At 39.8% G+C, this 18,488-nt stretch overlaps 1 protein-coding gene across 3 annotated transcripts in view; it reads right to left on the reverse strand.

Annotated features, from left to right (window-relative positions):
• Positions 1-18,488, reverse strand: part of LOC140479976 (BTB/POZ domain-containing protein 19-like) — a 153,445-nt gene that overhangs the window by 73,818 nt on the left and 61,139 nt on the right. For all 3 annotated transcript variants that reach the window (XM_072574438.1, XM_072574439.1, XM_072574440.1), the window contains exon 4: positions 15,687-15,746. In XM_072574438.1, coding sequence (XP_072430539.1) covers positions 15,687-15,746 — 60 coding nt within the window. The remainder of the gene's footprint in view (positions 1-15,686; positions 15,747-18,488) is intronic.

Raw genomic sequence — 18,488 nt, forward strand, 5'->3', positions numbered from 1 at the left:
AATGGGTTCGATACAAAAGGGTTGATGGAGTCTAGTTACCCCTGCTGCTAATAGCATGTGCCAGAATTGGAAATGCCAGCTAGGTACTAAACCAACAAGAGCAAAATTCCTGTTGGGTTTGTGGTGTGAGGGACATAAACAGGGAGCCCAAGGCAGCTATCAGCTTCACTAGTCAATCATGTCCTCTCCATTGTGGGATAGCAGAGGAAGATCCTCCCATTGTATCAAATTTACAGATTACAAACTACAATATGCATTGAATTCAAACACACTATCATTGATACTGGAAAGAAAAAAACTACCACAGCTATAAGAAATATGATTCCTCCTGTTATGCAATTGTGTTTGCGAATAAATAATGCACATAAAAGGCAAGTAATGTAATTACAGCCTCATAAATACCAATTCTTCTTGAATCGATGGACCACTTGTCTTTTTAGTCTTTGAAACCCAGCCAAATATTCAGTACGGTTACAATTGTCATAATCACAGCATAAAACATGACAGTAGAGGGTGACAGCTAGTTTTATTTATAAGCCACTTTTGACAATAGAAACGCACAGTAATGCGTGACAACAATTATACATTGCTGGACAATGTAAAAGTTAATTTATCATGTTTTGCAGATAGGTCACTATGATGTATGCCTACACTACTACTACACTACTACTAGTGATGTTCGAAAGTGTAAGAACATTTTACACTTCCATGTCAGACCATTCTCAACACCATGATAGGGTTTCTGCAGTACTCAGTGCAGTTGCCCTTTTTTTATTAAGGATTTCAAAGACCCCAGGCTACCACATGTAAATGATGTGAGAAAGGAGATACAATTTTTCTGTGGTTCTCACATTTTGAACTGCTTGAACTTGGAAGAAGTCTTAACATACGAGGACTGAACATTATTGCTGCCCAGTCATCACATCGGGAAGGCAAGTCAGTGGGCAGGCAACGCACCAGAAAAAAAGCCTCCCTAATCCCCTGGCCTTAATACACTGTGTAAGGGCTAATGTGTTGAACAGTGGCACTTCCACCATTCAGTGAGTACTGCCGGGACTGCAACCAGCCCTACAAAGAAGGCCCAATGAATCCTGGGTAAGGGGAATGGATAAGGAGGGTTTGGCCACCTAAACGGGGGTGATGGAGTGTATGCCATCTGTTTTGGAGCCTAGCCAGGTAAGAAGAAAGAATGGAGTACTGTCTTCAGTGGGCAGGGAGAAGGAGTTCACCCAATGTGCAACGTAATCAATCCCTCATTAAAAAGAAAATCCGCTGTTCCTTCATAGCCTTTTGCATTTTATTTTTAAAAGAACTGCTCACCTGCCAATGCCAACCATACAAAGGCAAAAACAGCTTACTGTTCAGGTTAATTTGCTTTTATTGACCTTTCATGACATATTTAAATATGACAGGCACCCACCCACCCCCAGTCTTATGGGGGTGAGTTCGAGGATGGGTAGGAAGACCTGACCTTGTTTTTGAGCCCCTCAGTGGAAACATATCCAGTGGGCGCACATCAAATCCATATTCAGAGTTCCCTGATATGCAAACCAGACCACACAAAAATAATATGAGATCTGGAAGGCAAAGAAACTTGAAAAAAAAAGATGTTTTGCATCCTGATTCCCACCTCCACTTGGAGACGAAAATCATGACCCATGATTCACTTGAAGATTGCTGAGTAAAAGTCAAAACTGAAACATAGGCAAATACAAGTATTCTGACTAAGGCGGGGGTAGGGAGCATAATCATCTCAAATTCTAATTAAGCCACAACTGTCTATCTATTGATCAACATTATGAGAAAAGCAAAATTACAGTACTTAGGAAGAGAAAGGAAAAATGAATAAGAGAAAAGTACAAACGAATAAGAAATTCTGCTGTGTTGGTTTCCCCACCCCACAAAACAAAATTTAAAAATACAAGTATGAATCAAAATAATCATTATCTTCCCCTACCAGGCTTGAGTGGGTACAGAATGTTGTTTCATTGCTAATATGCAGAAAGCAAGTGGAGAAAGACATTTTGTAATCACAAGAATCTATCATTTAGAAAGATGCTGTTATAGTTTCGCAAAAAGAATTACATTAAATTTAATTAAAAGTAGTGATCGTGGACCAACTGATAGAAATAAAAAGCCAAAATACATTATTCTTTATGGCATTTTTATGCAAGTATACTATATTCTGCTATATTCAGTCTGTTAAAATATCTGGCTTGATTGACTGACTGCCTTCAAAGTCAACACACGTTCAACTACGTTGAATTTGTCACTTCTGCACTAACAACACAATTTCCATTACAGCAATGAAGTGAAAAGGAAACAGTCCAACCTTAGGAACTAATATTTCACTTTCCAGAATGCTTACCATGTTAATGATGCTAGCAAACTGACTATGTTCTTTAGAGAAATTATGAGTGTATGCTCGGAGGTGGAGAAATAACAGAGTCATAGAGGTGTACAGCATGGAAACAGACCCTTCAGTCCAACCTGTCCATGCCAACCAGATAGCCCAACCCAATCTAGTCCTACCTGCCAGCACCCAGCCCATTTCCCTCCAAACCCTTCCTATTCATATACCCATCCAAATGCCTCCCAAATGTTGCAATTCTACCAGCTTCTACCCACTTCCTCCGAAGCTCATTCCATACATGTACCACCCTCTGCATGAAAAAGTTGCCCCGTAGGTCTCTTTTATATCTTTCCCCTCTCACCGTAAACCTATGCCCTCTAGTTCTGGACTCCCTGACCCCAGGGAAAAAACTTTGCCTATTTACCCTATCCATGCCCCTCATAATTTTGTAAACCTCTATAAGGTCACCCCTCAGCCTCCGACACTCCAGGGAAAACAGCCCCAGCCTGTTCAGCCTCTCCCTATAGCCCAAATTAGCATGTTACATGTGCAAAGGGGAATGGAAGAGAGGTTATAGTTTGATTCAGCTCATGTTTCACTGAAAAAATCAAGGCCACTTGCTTACAAGAATAAAAATCACACAACACCAAGTTATAATCCAACAGGTTTAATTGGAAGCACTAGTTTTCAGAGTGCTGCTCCTTCATTAGGTGGCTTAGTGCACCCCGTCCAACACCGTCACCTCCAAATCATGGCCACTAAAAATGTTCATTTTCACCCGACAATAGGCAATAGTCTACCAGATAGAAAACAAACTCTTTTAGTAATTTATTTTTGGTTTAAGTTCACTTACTAGCAGTTAGGAGACCAAAGCAATGTCTACCTTATTAAACCTGACATAATCTTGTATACCTCTATTAAATCGTCCCTTAATCTTCTTTGATCCAAAAAGACCAACAACTGAACATGAAATCCTTCATTCCTGGAACCATTCTAAAAAAAAAATTTCCTCTGCTTTCTTCTGCAGCACTTTCACATCTTTCCACAATTGGTGATGACAAAAGGGATGCATTATTCTCATTGTGGCCCGGTGTTATTAAAAAAATTATTTCCGTATTTTTGTATTCAATTCCTCTAGATGAATCCCAAGATTCCAGAAGCTTTGGTAACTATATTCTTAATGTGTTTTGTTACCTTCAAAGATCATTGCACTTGAACCCTCAAGTCTCTCTGTCCCTACAAACACTTTAAGAACTGTGCTATTGACACTATATTTCCTGATCCTTATTCTTCTGCCTAAATGCTGCATCTCACCTTTCTCTATATGAAATTCTATATGCATGGAGTTGTCTGTCCATTCTGCCAGCCAGTCTATGCCTTGCTGCAGTCAACTGATATCATCCTCAATGTTGGACATAGACATATTGATCTTTGGGAACATGAATGCCACCAGCCATTAGTCCAAAAAACAATCACTTCCCATGCTCCACATGAAAGCAAACTGCCTGGAAATATGGAATAAAAATAGACAATGCTAGCAAAACTCTGCAAGTATAGCAGCATGTGTAGAAGGAGAAATAGAGTTGAAATTTTGAATCACATGACTTTTATTCAAAGCCAAATGTCCTTTCATCCTTTTTAGAATGACTGTCACGTTTGCAACTCGTCAAGTAATTCGGCCACACTTGCTGAACAATCCAAAATATGCTAATGGCTGCATATCAACCGATCACGGTGGCACAGTGGTTAGCACTGCTGCCTCACAGCGCCAGGGACCTGGGTTCAATTCCCGCCTCAGGCGACTGACTGGGTGGAGTTTGCACATTCTCCCCGTGTCTGCGTGGGTTTCCTCTGGGTGCTCCGGTTTCCTCCCACAGTCCAAAGATGTGCAGGTCAGGTGAATTGGCCATGCTAAATTGCCCGTAGTGTTAGGTAAGGGGTAGATGTAGGGGTATGGGTGGGTTGCGCTTCGGCGGGGCGGTGTGGACTTGTTGGGCCGAAGGGACTGTTTCCACACTGTAAGTAATCTAATCTAATCTAATCTTAATATCTTCAATGAAGCTCGTAATGTGGTGCATTTATTTTTCTTAGATACACTTATACACAGGGACCAGTTGTCTGCAAACATCAGGATTCAAGCCTTGAATCTTTCTTTGAAGTATCTGGGAGCTTGGGCAGCCTAGTTCTCCCCATAATTCTTTACAACAATGGCTCAGCTAATCAGAATTCTTGACAACCAATTCACATCTTCTTCTCCTGTGGAATAAATTATTGTGATCATTTGAAATTTAGCATTTTTGCTTTTGCCCTGATAAGTGCAAGACAAAAAGCTTCAACAAGATATCACTCTTTTCAACAGCAATAATTCACTTATTGTTACTTGTTCTAATTGAAGTATTTGGCTTTCTGTTTCTTAGTTTAAACAAATGTCTAGGTTCGGAGAAATGGAACAGAAAAAGAAAAATACTCACCAACTAATCATTCACCTAACTGTTGTTTATTCAAATGCAGTCAACTCCCACCTGGCTCTTATTTTACTCAGACACGTCATGGACACAATGGAAGTCTTTCATGTAAAAATAACTTGTGAAAAAAAATTGTACTGCATCCCTTTGTTTTTCTAGTGATAATCACTATTCGTCAACCATTACTAATTCATCAACTAAGGAAAATGATATTTCATCATTTACCCCCTCCAAACATTGTGGCTATGTTTTTGATTTGTCTTTTTTTCTAATCAGACTGTTCAGAGACATTATTACACACCCCCGGAGCAAGTGGAACTTGAATCTCCTGGCTCAGAGGTAGGGTCACTATACCATAAGAGTTCTCCACAAGAGCCAGTCTTGAGCAGTAACTCCCATTGAGATTTAGTCAATGGTGGTAGCTCATTGCTTTAGATATTTTTGAATTAATCCGATCAGAGATTTTAAGTCATCTTGGGAGCAGGTAGGGTTCGAACCCAGGCCTCCAGGCTCAAAGGGACATTACTTCTGTGCCACAAGAACCCTTCATATGTACCTTCTCAACTGTTTTCTCTGTTACTGAGAAAGCGTTAACAAATCTATTTTAAAGTAAACTGAGCTCCTTCAGATATTTTAAGCTACCCATGGCTCACTTGCCCCACTGAATCAGAAGGTTATGATTTCAAGACCCACTTCAGAGACTTAAACACAGACAACTGGGATGACGGTAGATCCAGACTTCAAAGGGAATCCTACACTCTCAGAAATGTCATCTTTTGAAGGAGACATTAAACTAAAGCCTCCCTTGCCTAATCAAGTAACTTTGGCTGGTCCCAAGCCTTATTTCAAAGGACAGCTTGGGAGTGCATAGTATTTAACCCAGAATCAACATCACAAAAACAGATTATCTGGACATTACATCATTAGTATTTATGTAACCTTGATGTATAGAAGATTATATGCCAAGCTCTCTATTTGCAATAGTAACTACAGTTCAAAAAATATTTTATTAGTTGCAATGTGCTTTCGAACAGCAAATGATTGTGAAAGGTGCTAGGCAGGAGCCAATCTTTGTTTTTTCCTCTTTCTGTCTGAATTCTTTAAGATGGTATTGAATCCAGCAGCAGTTTCAATTCTCCACAACCAATCTATTGTAAGATTCCCAGGCAAGAATAATACTATATGAAATATTTAAATACTACATCAAATATTCAGAAATATTTAAATTAAAGTGGACCTAGAAAATCTGCCCAAAATACTATTGGTCATCTGGGTGTTTGATATTCTTACATTTCTGTACCAGAGTTAAATTGCAGACTCACATGTCAAAAGGTAACACATGCTGAGTGTGGTTACTGTCAGATGTTGTTTTATAGTTTATTTTGTAATCAAGTTATCTGCACCACAATACAATGCTCACGCATATAAAAATAATCTTTGCAGCAACAATCTCCCCCAACCACATTAATTTTCCATCTACATTCTGTGGCTGGAACTATATTTGCATAGTTATTTGAACTTTCTGAACTCCTTTATTTATGCATACATCTCTATGCCATCACCTCTTATAAGAAAAAGAAAGCTACAAGAATTAATATTAATCACAACTTTTTTCTTTCAGTGTCCTTCTGCTGATCTTCAAACATTAAGTACTGATGACAAAACCTCATTGAGAAAACAGAATCAACCTTGACTGCACGGAATACACATACACACACAACTAAGATGACACAATCCTTAAAGCACTTTGTTTAATCCTTGATGCTAAATTAGCAACTTGTCACCGACAGAGTCAGGTACTTTTTCCAGTGACTGCCTCAAAGCTATTATCAGCTGTTGCAAATTAAATATTAGATCAAAACTTTCCACTGTGGATGCAATCAGCAATCAGGTGCAAAATGCACAAAATTGGCACTGTTTTGAGGACATTTACTCCCTAATTGCGCCACAAATAATTTGTATATCATTAGAAATGAAATCTGTTAAGAACCAGTGCAAGTTAGTATCATTTAAAACTTAACCATTTTTTAAGCAAATTTGTCTTCAAGGAATTGCTTTTGATATATTTATGAGGATGGTAACTTGGCGAATTTGATTAATACAGCTCAACATGGTTTTACCATCAATAAACTAAACACTGTTAACCCCTTTCGAATTTGTATCATTACGAAATGCTCTGATGAGGGCAAGCTGAAAATCTTTGAAAAAAATGCAAACATACAACTAAGAAACATTTTTGAAAGACACTCAAGTTCCGTACTATCAAATGACTACTGTAATCTCAATGTCAATTCACCATTTCTAAGCAATCTAATCCAAAATTACTGACATTAATTTGTTAAAGATATGCAGAACCATGTGCCAAGTATTTCGGGGTTAGACTGACTATTCATCCAGTTTTCAGCTGATCTTTCCCCTTTGCTATTCCGGACACTGCTACGTCTGTTATTTTTATTTTGGGGTCACTGTCCTGAACAGGATCATCTCTGTGCCTCACTCTACATAGATTGATAAACTGATCATGGAATAAAGAGTGCAAACAAATCTGCATTAACTAGGACAGTACCAATCAGGATAAAGAACACGAAGAGGCCCTTGTCATTCAAGCATTCACAGAAGCCTTATCATACTGTAACATTAGCAATACTGATAGAGTCAGACAACATCCAAAGTCCCAGAACTGTGGCTGTCAGCTCTGCCTAAAAGGAAGCGGTGACTTTTGGTACAATTACAACATTTAAAAGGCAGCCTGACGGGTATATGATTAGAAAGTGTCTAGAGGGATATGGGCCAAGTGCTGGCAAATGGGACGAGATTTATTTAGGATATCTGTTCAGCATTGATGAGTCGGACCCAAGGGTCTGTTTCCATGCTGTACGTTTCTATGAAACTTACATTTATTATCTATTATCTGCAGAATCATCACATTCCAAGCACAAAGACTCACAGGTTAATTTCTGCTAGATGTTGATCTTTAATAAGTGCAGAGTCCCACCACTGCTCTGTAATCAGCTAGTATGATCTGATATAATAAAAGTAAACATTTTGCAAACATGAGCAGGTCACCCAACATTTGCTGAGAGAGAAACAGTGTTAGCATTTCAAGTTAAAATGTATCTACTGATTGTAATTTTCTAATAGATTTACAAGGGTACATTGATAATACTGAGATGGGGAACCAAAGTGTTTGATTACATAACCACTATGGACTCATCCATTCACAGCTCTTTTGATAGTGGAACAACCTATTTCAACCATCAACTGGGATCTGGACAATATCCAGTCTTGAATTGAAAAATGTTAGGGAACACCACATAAATACTGAGCAACACCAATCTTCCAAAATTAAAAAGGCAAAAGACTTCTCTGTGACCTCGAGCACCAACAGAATTCTTCAGCCCCTGTCACTATATTGCAAATCAGTACTGACCAAAAACATAACTGAGAAAACCACATTGACAATGCTGTTACATGAGTCAAGCCAAGTACCCCATAACAGGACTGATCATCTCCTGGCTCATCAAAGTTTCTCCAGTTTTTACAAATCTTGTCAGGATGTCACTCTCACACTGATATTTATGAAAGCTTGCAGTGCACAAATTGTCTGCTATGTTTCCTACATTACAAAGGCAAGCACATTTTGAAAGTACTGCATTGGCTGTAAAGTGCTTTGAAACATCTGATGATCAAGAAAGCTGCTATTTAAATGTAATTTGTCTTCTTTGAACTTGCTGAAAAGCTCAATTCATCACACTATAGCAATAATGCTATAAAATGTCAACACCATACAAATAAAAACAGTCAACTGATCTGTACCCATGCCAACGAACTCTATTGCCACATCCTGTAGTCACTAACTACAGATGTACTACAACAACCTACCAAACTTACCATCAATTGCATCTTCCAGCTTTACAAACTTTATGACAGAGAAGGTTAATTATTTATGACAGAGGAGCTTGATTATTAGAACATAACCACCTTGACGTTTGCTTGCAAGTCACACATCAACCTTGCCTTATCATTGTGTGGCAAAATTCTGGAATTCCTACCTGACTAAATAGTTTTGCTCACCATCAAGTATGTTCAAAATAGCATAAGTAGACTTATCACTTTAAACTAAATCATTTTAGAACAATTAATATGTAATCTTGATTGGTTAATATTCAAACATACTGGATTAAACTAGTGAAATTCACATTTAATCTTTTATATTCAGCATATTATAGACATAGGAAAATCTACTGAAATTTAGTTATACTTATGGTCACAACTTAACTAATTATCATCTATAATAAGATAGTTAATACTGAATTTCTTGAAGCGTTTTTATTCCTATAATAACATATGAACATTTTCTTTCTTATATGGCCTGTGAGCATGACCAGCAATTTCCAATTTATTTTCAAAAATGTTAGACAGGAGAAGTCTTAATGAAATCTCACTTCCCGGGATCATCCAACAATATCTCTCATTTCATATGTTGTAGCAGCATCCTCACTTGTGTTTCCCATTTCTTTCTAAGAACCTTTACAATGCCTATTGCCAACCAACCAAATGTTTCTCTGTTTCTGTGATAACAATATACTTCTGGGTGAGACAGCAGTCATACATTGATCATAACCATAAGATATAGGAACAGAAATAGGCCATTCAGTCCATCGAATCTGCTCTGCCACTCAACAAGACCATGGCTGACCTGACAATCCATTGATTAAGGGGTCACCCAGTTAAGACAAAGATGTGGATAAATGTCTTCCTTCAGAGGCAATGAATCTGTGGAATTCTTTACCGCAAAGGCAGAGCCAATAAGTATATACTTAGATTTTGTAAAATCAATAATGGAATCAAAGATTATTAGGAAAATTCAAATAATGGAGCTAAAGGTTATCAGATCAGCCATGATCTCACTGAATGGCAGAGTAGACTCAATGGGCTGAATGGCCTACTTCTGCTCCTAAATCTTATGCTGTCAGAGCTTTCTTGTAGCCTCTAGCTCCAGAAGTTTATGTAAGTGCAGCAGGAGAAGATCTTGCTTTGCAATCAGGTAAACACTTGTCTCAGTAATGGCAAACACGAAACCATCATTGACTGTCTTAAGAACTCACTCACAAGAACATAAGAAGTAGGAGCAGGAGTAGGCCGTCTGGCCCTTTGAGCCTGCTCCGCCATTCAATAAGATCATGGCTGATCTTTTCATGGCCTCAGATCCACTTACCCGCACTCTCACCATATCCCTTAATTTCTTTATTGTTATGGGCGACACGGTGGCACAGTGGTTAGCACTGCTGCCCCACAGCACCAGAGACCTGGGTTCAATTCCCGCCTCAAGCTACTGCCTGTGTAGAGTTTGCACATTCTCCCCGCGTCTGCATGGGTTTCCTCCCACAGTCCAAAAGTGTGCAGATTAGGTGAATTAGCCATGCTAAATTGCCCGCAGTGTTAGGTGAAGGGGTAAATGTAGGGGAATGGGTCTGGGTGGGTTGCTGTTCAGAGGGTCGGTGTGGACTTGTTGGGCCGAAGGGCCTGTTTCTACACTGTAAGTAATCTAAATCTTAAAAAAAACTACCTCAGCTTTAAAAACATTTACTGAAGTAGCATCAACTACTTCACTGGGCAAGGAGTTCCATAGATTAACAACCCTTGGGGTGAAGAAGTTCCTTCTCAATTCAGTCCTAAATCTGCCTCCTCTAATCTTGAGGCTGTGCCCTCTTGTCCTAGCTTCACCTGCCAGTGAAAACATCCTCTCTACTTCTATCTTATCTATTCCCTTCATAATTTTATATGTTTCTATTAGCTCCCACCTCAATCTTCTGAATTCCAATGAGTGTAATCCCAATCTATTCAGTCTCTCCCCATAAGCCAACCTCCTCAACTCCAGATCAACCTAGTGAAACCCCTCTGCATCCCCTCCACTTCAGTACATCCTTTCTCAAGTAAGAAAACCAAAACTGCATACCAGTACACCAAGTACCAGCACCTTGTACTGCTGCAAACTGACCTCTGTACTTTTAAACACAATCCCTTTAGCAATGAAGGACAAAATTCCATTTGCCTTCCTCATTACTTGTTGTACCTGCAGACCAACCTTCTATGATTCATGTACAAGGATAACCAGATCCCTCTGCATAGCAGCATGCTGCAACATTTTACCATTCAAGTGATAATCCTTTTTACTGTTATTCCTACCAAAATGTATGACTTCACATTTATTTACATTTTATTCTATCTGCCAGACCTTTGCCCACTCACTCAATATATCTATGTTCCTCTGCAAAGTTTAACAGTCCTCTGTACACTTTGCTCTGCCATTCATCTTAGTGCCACCTGCAAACTTTGATACTCTACACATGGCCCCCAAATCCAAATCAGCTACATAAATTGTGAATAATTGCAGTCCCAACACCAATCCCTGAGGCACAACACTAGTCACTCTTTGCTTCCTGTTAGTCAACCAATCCTCAATCCATGCTAATACTTTACCCCTAATGCCATGCATCCTTATCTTATGCAGCAGCCTCATGAGTGGCACCTTGTCAAAGGCCTTTTGGAAATCTATTCCTGATGAAGGGCTTTTGCCCGAAACGTCAATTTCGCTGCTCGTTGGATGCTGCCTGAACTGCTGTGCTCTTCCAGCACCACTAATCTAGTACATCCACTGGGTCCCCATTGTTCACCTTGCTCAGAATTTCTTCATAGAATTCCAAAAGATTTGTCAAGCATGATTGGCTCTTCATGAACCCATGCTGCATCGGCCCAATGGGACAATTTCTATTGAGATTCCTTGCTATTTCTTCTTTGATAATAGACTCAAGCATCTTCCCCTCTACAGAGGTTGAGCTAACAGGTCTATAATTCTCTTTCTTCTGTCTACCTCCCTTTTTAAACAGTGGTATCACATTCCATTCTGCTGGGACTGCACCCGAGTCCAGAAAATTTTGGAAAATTATCACCTACTATTTCTACCGCCATCTCCTTTACTATTCTGGGATGCCTTCCTTGAGGGCCAGGAGACTTACCAATCCTTAGCTCCATTAGCTTGCCCACCACTACCTCAATAATGTCTCCAGGTCCTCATCTACCTTCATCTCGTTGTCAATTACTGGCATGTTATTAGTGTCCTCCACTGTGAAGACCTGTTCAATGTCTCCGCCATTTCATCATACCCCATAACTAAATTCCTCTTCCCATTCTCTAAAGAGAATTTACTTTAGCGACTTTTTTTAGTTTTGTATACTTATAGAAACCTTTGCTATCGGTCTTTATATTCTGTGCTAGTTTTTTCTCACGTTTCTTTATGTGGCTTTCTGTTGACCCTTGAAGTTTTTCCAGTCTTCTGGTTTCATGCTGTTATTGGCCACTTTGTATGTCTTCTCTTTCGATTTGATAGCCTCCCTTATTTCCTTAGACACCCATAGCAGATTATTCCCTTTTTCTTTACAGTGCTTCCTTTTCGCTGGGATATACTTTTGCTGAGCACTTTGAAAAATTGCTTTGAAAGTCCTCCACTGCTCGTCAACTGTCCCACCATAAAATCTTTGCTTCCAGTCTACTTTAGCCAAGTTCTCCTTCATTCTATTGTAGTCCCACTTGTTCAAGCACAGGACCCTGGATTTAGATTCTTTCTTCTCACTTTCTATCTGTATTCCAAATTAAACCATACTGTGATTGCTCCTTCCAAGAGTCATTAATTATTCCTGTCTCAACTAGGATAGCTTGCTACCTTGTTGGTTCCATTACATATTGTTCAAGAAAACTATCACGGATATGCTCAACAAACTCCTCCTCAAGGCTACACAGTTCAGTAATGTCCTTTTGGAAAGAAAAAATAGCCATCCGTACCAAGTCTGGTCTATATATCACTTCAGACGCTTAAACTAAATAGCCTTTAAGCAACTCAGTTCAAGAATAATAAGGGAATCGGCAACAAATGCAGGTTTTGTAAATGATACCCATATTCCATGAAAGAGTGAAGTAAATTATGCTCGATGAGTAGTTGATGGACAAATGTGCAGGGGAGACAGGTCTCAGCAGCATGACTGCTGTCAAGATCACAGCAGAAAAAAGTATTGCAGGAATTTAAACCATCTTTCCTTCCTTTCTCACTTAAATGTCATCCTTCCATATGATGCATGACAAATTGCCACTGCCTTCAGAAGCCAGCCATCTGTCTGCTGTCTCATGCCAGTAAATACTAACTCTTGTCCCTCTGCTTTCTCTTTCAGTCCCAGAAATCCCACTTAGCCCTCAAGTGGCAGAGGCAAAGAGGGCAACCACACCTCATAAACAAATACCTTGAAGCAGGAGTAGGTAATTTGGTCCACTGTCTACCGCTGCAACAGTATTAGCCTAACTTTTTATTTAGTTTCCCAGTTCGCCACAGCCAGGTTTGCCTTCATGTCCTGATAGCTACCTTTACTTGGGTTAACACACTAATCATGGACCCATATCTCTCCCATTCAAACTGAACATGGAGACACCTGGCATCCAATCCTAGATGTGAAGGTTTTCTACAATAGCACATTACAGTGCTACCTCACAATTCTTTCCAACTCTGTCCAAGCTTCCTGCATCACTCAAGATGGTTCATTATTGTCACTCAAAGGGAAAATTACTTTTCTTCTCCCTCAACAGCCCTTAGGGGAAGCTCTAGGGAGGCCTTGCTAAAACATGACACTGTTTTCTTTCCTGGGTTTTGAGGGCTCCAGTGGTGGGTGAAACTAATAACCAGAGGTTGAGTGATGCTCCTGCGATGCAGAGAGTGAAGTGCTCATGAGTGCCTTTTAAATATGGTGCACAGAAGTTGGTGCCTGGAAGGTCCTAGCAATCACCTGCCCTGACACCTTTGGTGTGTGCTAATTAATTATTTAATTATTTGCTGATTATATATAATTAACTGTCAACATTTTCCAAAAATTATTTAGCCCCTTTCCTTACCACCACATTTTGAATTAGCTACACAGTGTAGACCTTTAGAATGTAAAATAAAATAAAAATATTTGACAGCTTGTTTTCTGACCTCCAATTATTTACACACTCCCTAAGAACAGTTACTAACCAGCCAATCAACTGATTGTTTTTCTGTGAGGTTAGTTTTTCTTTCACACTGCTGTCTCAGAGCCCTCCTCTCACATGCTCGTCTAGGTGCCCCACATTTCTGATGAAGGGCTTATGCCCGAAATATCGATTCTCCTGATCCTCGGATGCTGCCTGACCCGCTGTGCTTTTCCAGCACCACAGTCTGATCTCCAGTATCTGCAGTCCTCATTTTCTCTTAGGTGCTGCTGCCTGCCTGTTTCAAGGCTCTTCTCTCACCTGCTCCCATAGGTGCTGCTGTCTGCCTGTTTCAGGGAGTCCCTCTCACTGCTCCCATAGGTGCTACTGCCTGCCTGTTTCAGGGCTCTCCTCTCACTTGCTCCCATAGGTGCTGCTGCCTGCCTGTTTCAGGGCTCTCCTCTCACCTGCTCCCTGCCTGTTTCAGGGACCTGCTGCTGGGTCTCCCCTCACACAATCCTCTGAGTGCTGCTTCCTGCTGTCCTGAGTCCTGCTCTTACACAGTCCACTCTACTCATCATTACAGCTTGCAATCAGAGATTAGTGCCACTGCAAATAGTGATATGCTCAGCATGATTGCACAGGAGCAAAGGAGGTGGGTTATGATGGGCAGGAACCTGCCATTCTGATTGAAAGCTTGCATTCTCGCCCTGATGGTCAAATTAGGAGCCTAGCATCCATACGATTGATACCAATCCACAAGGACCTTCCAGTTGTACAGCGCTGCTTGCCAGTAGACACGTGCACAAGATGAGAGGTATTCAATTTCAGCTTCTGTGCTGTATTTATGCACAGCATCCAGAACATATAATCAACCATAGAGTAACAGTGAAGAGACACCACAAGAATTGAAATTCTGGTGACAATTCCAAAAAATTAGACAGAAGCTCAGATGGCCATCACTTTGGCCGTGTGGGCCAACATTTCTTCTGGCTTTCAAAAAGTACCATTTAAAAACCTATTATTTTCTGCATATTTTCAGCCACCCAAACCTGTTGCAACATTTTAATAGGTGGACTGAACTATTTGGACTACCCAACATTTTAATTCCAGACAAAAACAGCAGTTCCATGGGAATGGAACAAGGTGGCAATTGCAATGTATAAATGCTTCTATGTCAATAACCTTTAACAAAATTTTAAACTCTAAGATTTTTCTTGATGTATCTAATTTTGGGGAAAAAAGCTATTTGAGAACACTAGAAAGTTAAAGCAGGAACTGGAGCAACATTTACGATTTGATCATAAAAATGCAGGAATAATAATGTAATTAACACACTAAAAGAAACTGAAAGCTGTTAAAAGAAAGAAAAATAATAGAAACTGTTTTAATGCTCAGTGGAGACTGGGTAAGAGACCTGGCCCAGTTTAAGTCCAAGGCCTCATTGCAAACTCTGAGTGAACAGAAAATCAGCAGTTTCTGCTAACAGTTGGAGGTGGGGGGAAACAAGGCTGCCCTAGGAGGGCCTTGGGTGGGTTTGTAGTATTTCCATTATGGGTGCAGAAAACCCAGTCCTGCTTCTGCAGGTACAGCTCAAAATATTAGCTATTTCCTGAGCTGTTGTGTGAGTGGTTTCCCTTGGCTAAAGCTGAGAAGCAACAGCTAACATGGAAATGGCCCAAGAAAAATTAATTAAAAATGGATTCAAACTTCTAAATATCGTATTACCCAAGGTTACAGGGGTGTTACTGCTTTCCACAGATACAACCAGGAAACAGGTCAATAAAAATACAAATTTAATCACCAGCCACTGACAACCAATAAAGGAAATTTATAACAATGTATGTGGCTCAAATAAACTGTTCAGGGCTTACCTGCAATGCTTCACAGGCCGATTCTACTGTCAGGGTACTATTGATATAGTCCACGCACATCTGAAAAACAGGCCCATCGATGATTAGATGAAAGATGGCCCAAATTAGGCATTAACTAGAAGAAAGATTTATGTTATGTTGTATAGGGTGCAAGGCTCAGAAAGGGTTAACATTGAAGAGCACATTGAGCACCACTCCACTGTTTGTCTCAAATGGTCGAGGTAGATGGACAGCTTAGGTCTTACTCATTTGCAATCCTATCATCCTCATAGTCTCTGTACCAATGTCTACCAATGTACATAGTTGTTTATACACATTTGATTCAGACAGGATCCTCTTCTCATTAAAGAAACTTATGTTTTTTCCTTTTCCACATCAGACCAAGCAGTCCCTTAGTCCCTCAGATCTTTACCCTAGAAGAGGATAGTGGTGTGCCTACACCATGGTGAGCAATTGTGCAAATAACATCAAACAACAAGGTGGTTTGCATTGAAGATTGCTCATAGAACATGGTGAGCAGCAATGCAGATTCCATTTAGCAATTTCATTGAACACGCTGGCAGCAGTGGGAGCCTGATGAGCTTCAGACACAGCTTTAAGAAACCACGACAAATTTAAGAATCCTGCTCATGTAGTCAGACGTAGAGTCATAGAGATGTACAGCACGGAAACAGACTCTTCGGTCCAATTTGTCCATGCCGACCAGATATCCCAACCCAATCTAGCCCCACCTGCCAGCACCCAGCCCATACCCCTCCAAACCCTTCCTATTCAGATACCCATCCAGATACCTTTTAAATGTTGCAATTGTACTGGCCTCCACCACTTCCTCTGGCAGCTCATTCCATACACGTATCACCCACTACATGAAAACGTTGCCCCTTAAGTCTCCTTTTATATCTTTCCCCACTCACCCTGTTATATATTAAAATTCCCTGACCAACTGGATCTCAATATAGTTAACTGTATTTCTCTTAACCTTCAAAGCAAATTAGCCCCTATGTCAGACCTGTACAAATCCAATTAATTTACTGAATAATAAATGAACAATAAGTAACGGGTGTACTTTGTACATTATACAGAATAATCTTAAATAGCTCTTTCAAAAGATCATCAGGGGAGTGGATAAGCATAATGGAGCACTAATTGCTCATTGGGACAATGGCATGTGGCTAAAGTAGATATTTCTGTTGTGTGAGTGGGGTGGGAAAGGGGTGGTGTTTAAGCCTGAAGGTGAGAATTGCGCCACTGCTTATTTCTGCCCTTTGGGGGGGGTGGCACACTGGAATGTAAAGGATAAATGTAGATAAATTTGTGAGAAGTGGAAGGTCTACATGTAAATTTGACTCATAATCCTAGAATTACTGTACAATGGCTAAAGATTGGAAGATTACATTGCTATAGATTCTGGATTTGGTTAAGGGATAGGAATTATAAATAGTTTATATCAATTCCCTGCACAAGGGATTAACATTCACATCTTTTTGACTGACCATTTAGATTACACATTAATTAGTGACTAATTGTGCGGGCAGGTGGGAGGGGGTGGTGGAGGGGAACACGATTCAGTGATGATAACTCAGCAATGGGGAGGGTTGTTTCAGATATTTATGATTTTGTTTGTATGCTCGAGAGATTATGTGTGAGTAGAGGACTAGTATCCAGGATGGTTAATTGTTGCCTTTTCTATCACTAGGTGAGTGCCTGTCAATTCAAAGTTGGTTGGTTTCAGAAGGAGATCATAAAACCATACATTTGAACTAAGGTTGCGGTTGTATTTGTTTCCCATGATCTGTACTTGGTCCAGGAACCGAACATTGGTTCTTCAGATAAAAAGAGATTATTTTCAACTGATTTACTTGGAATTTTATTATCCTGGAACACCCAATTTCAAGTGTTTCCACTTTGTAGGCTCATTGTTCCTCTCCACCTAATCACCCTCTCTAATTTAAAAGCCACTTGTTAGAATTTGGCTGCCTCCAAACACTTAGTACTGCCTGAATGCAGCTCAACAGTAATGATTCCAGCTCATTTTCTTCATGTTTTCGTGCGAGCCACAGTGGCATTTTCAGCCAGCACTAATCCTGCTTTTCGTTGATTTGTCAGACCAACCTGATAAAATTTATAGACATATTTTTTGAGGAATGGACTTCTGTTGGTTAGTTGTATTTCATTCTGAAGTAACAGATAGCAATTTCAGGTTACAAAAGTAAATTTGAGTAATCTCTGTTGGATTTGCTGGTTCCTGCTACAATTATGAGTCTTTGGTGAAATGAGCTCCTGGGAGAACGGAGGCTGCAGTTTGGACCTGTCAAGGCACTTTAGACACTGCCCTATTGTTCTCAACTAGTCACACTGTAGAGCAACAACCATAGCCTTAGTGTTTTTGGAATCGTGAGACCACTGACTGTTTTTCAAATATATAATAAAGCAACCTCTCAGGATTGTAAATAATATAGCATTGCTACATAATAATATAAGCATTATTTGAAGGCTATTAAGTCAAGTTACATCACTTTTCTGTTCAGTAGTTCTTGATAAACGCCTGTCCTCTTCAGATTGGCCAATGTATCAGAACCTCCATGATCAGTGTAGTAACAGTCTTTGTACATCAGGTAGCACCATGGAGCAATTTCTTTGATTTTCAAGGTAAACACCTCGAGGTCATTCTGATTTTCTTGTGCCAAGGTAAGTTAGTTAATTTTTAAAACTAATACTTAATTAGTATCTTCTAATTTTGAATTTTTACTTTACTTTGTCCCAGAGAGGTTACCTTCAGCTGATTTCATATGTCACCCACTT

This window comes from Chiloscyllium punctatum, chromosome 7 (genome assembly GCF_047496795.1).
Source record: "Chiloscyllium punctatum isolate Juve2018m chromosome 7, sChiPun1.3, whole genome shotgun sequence".
Lineage (NCBI taxonomy): Eukaryota > Metazoa > Chordata > Chondrichthyes > Orectolobiformes > Hemiscylliidae > Chiloscyllium > Chiloscyllium punctatum.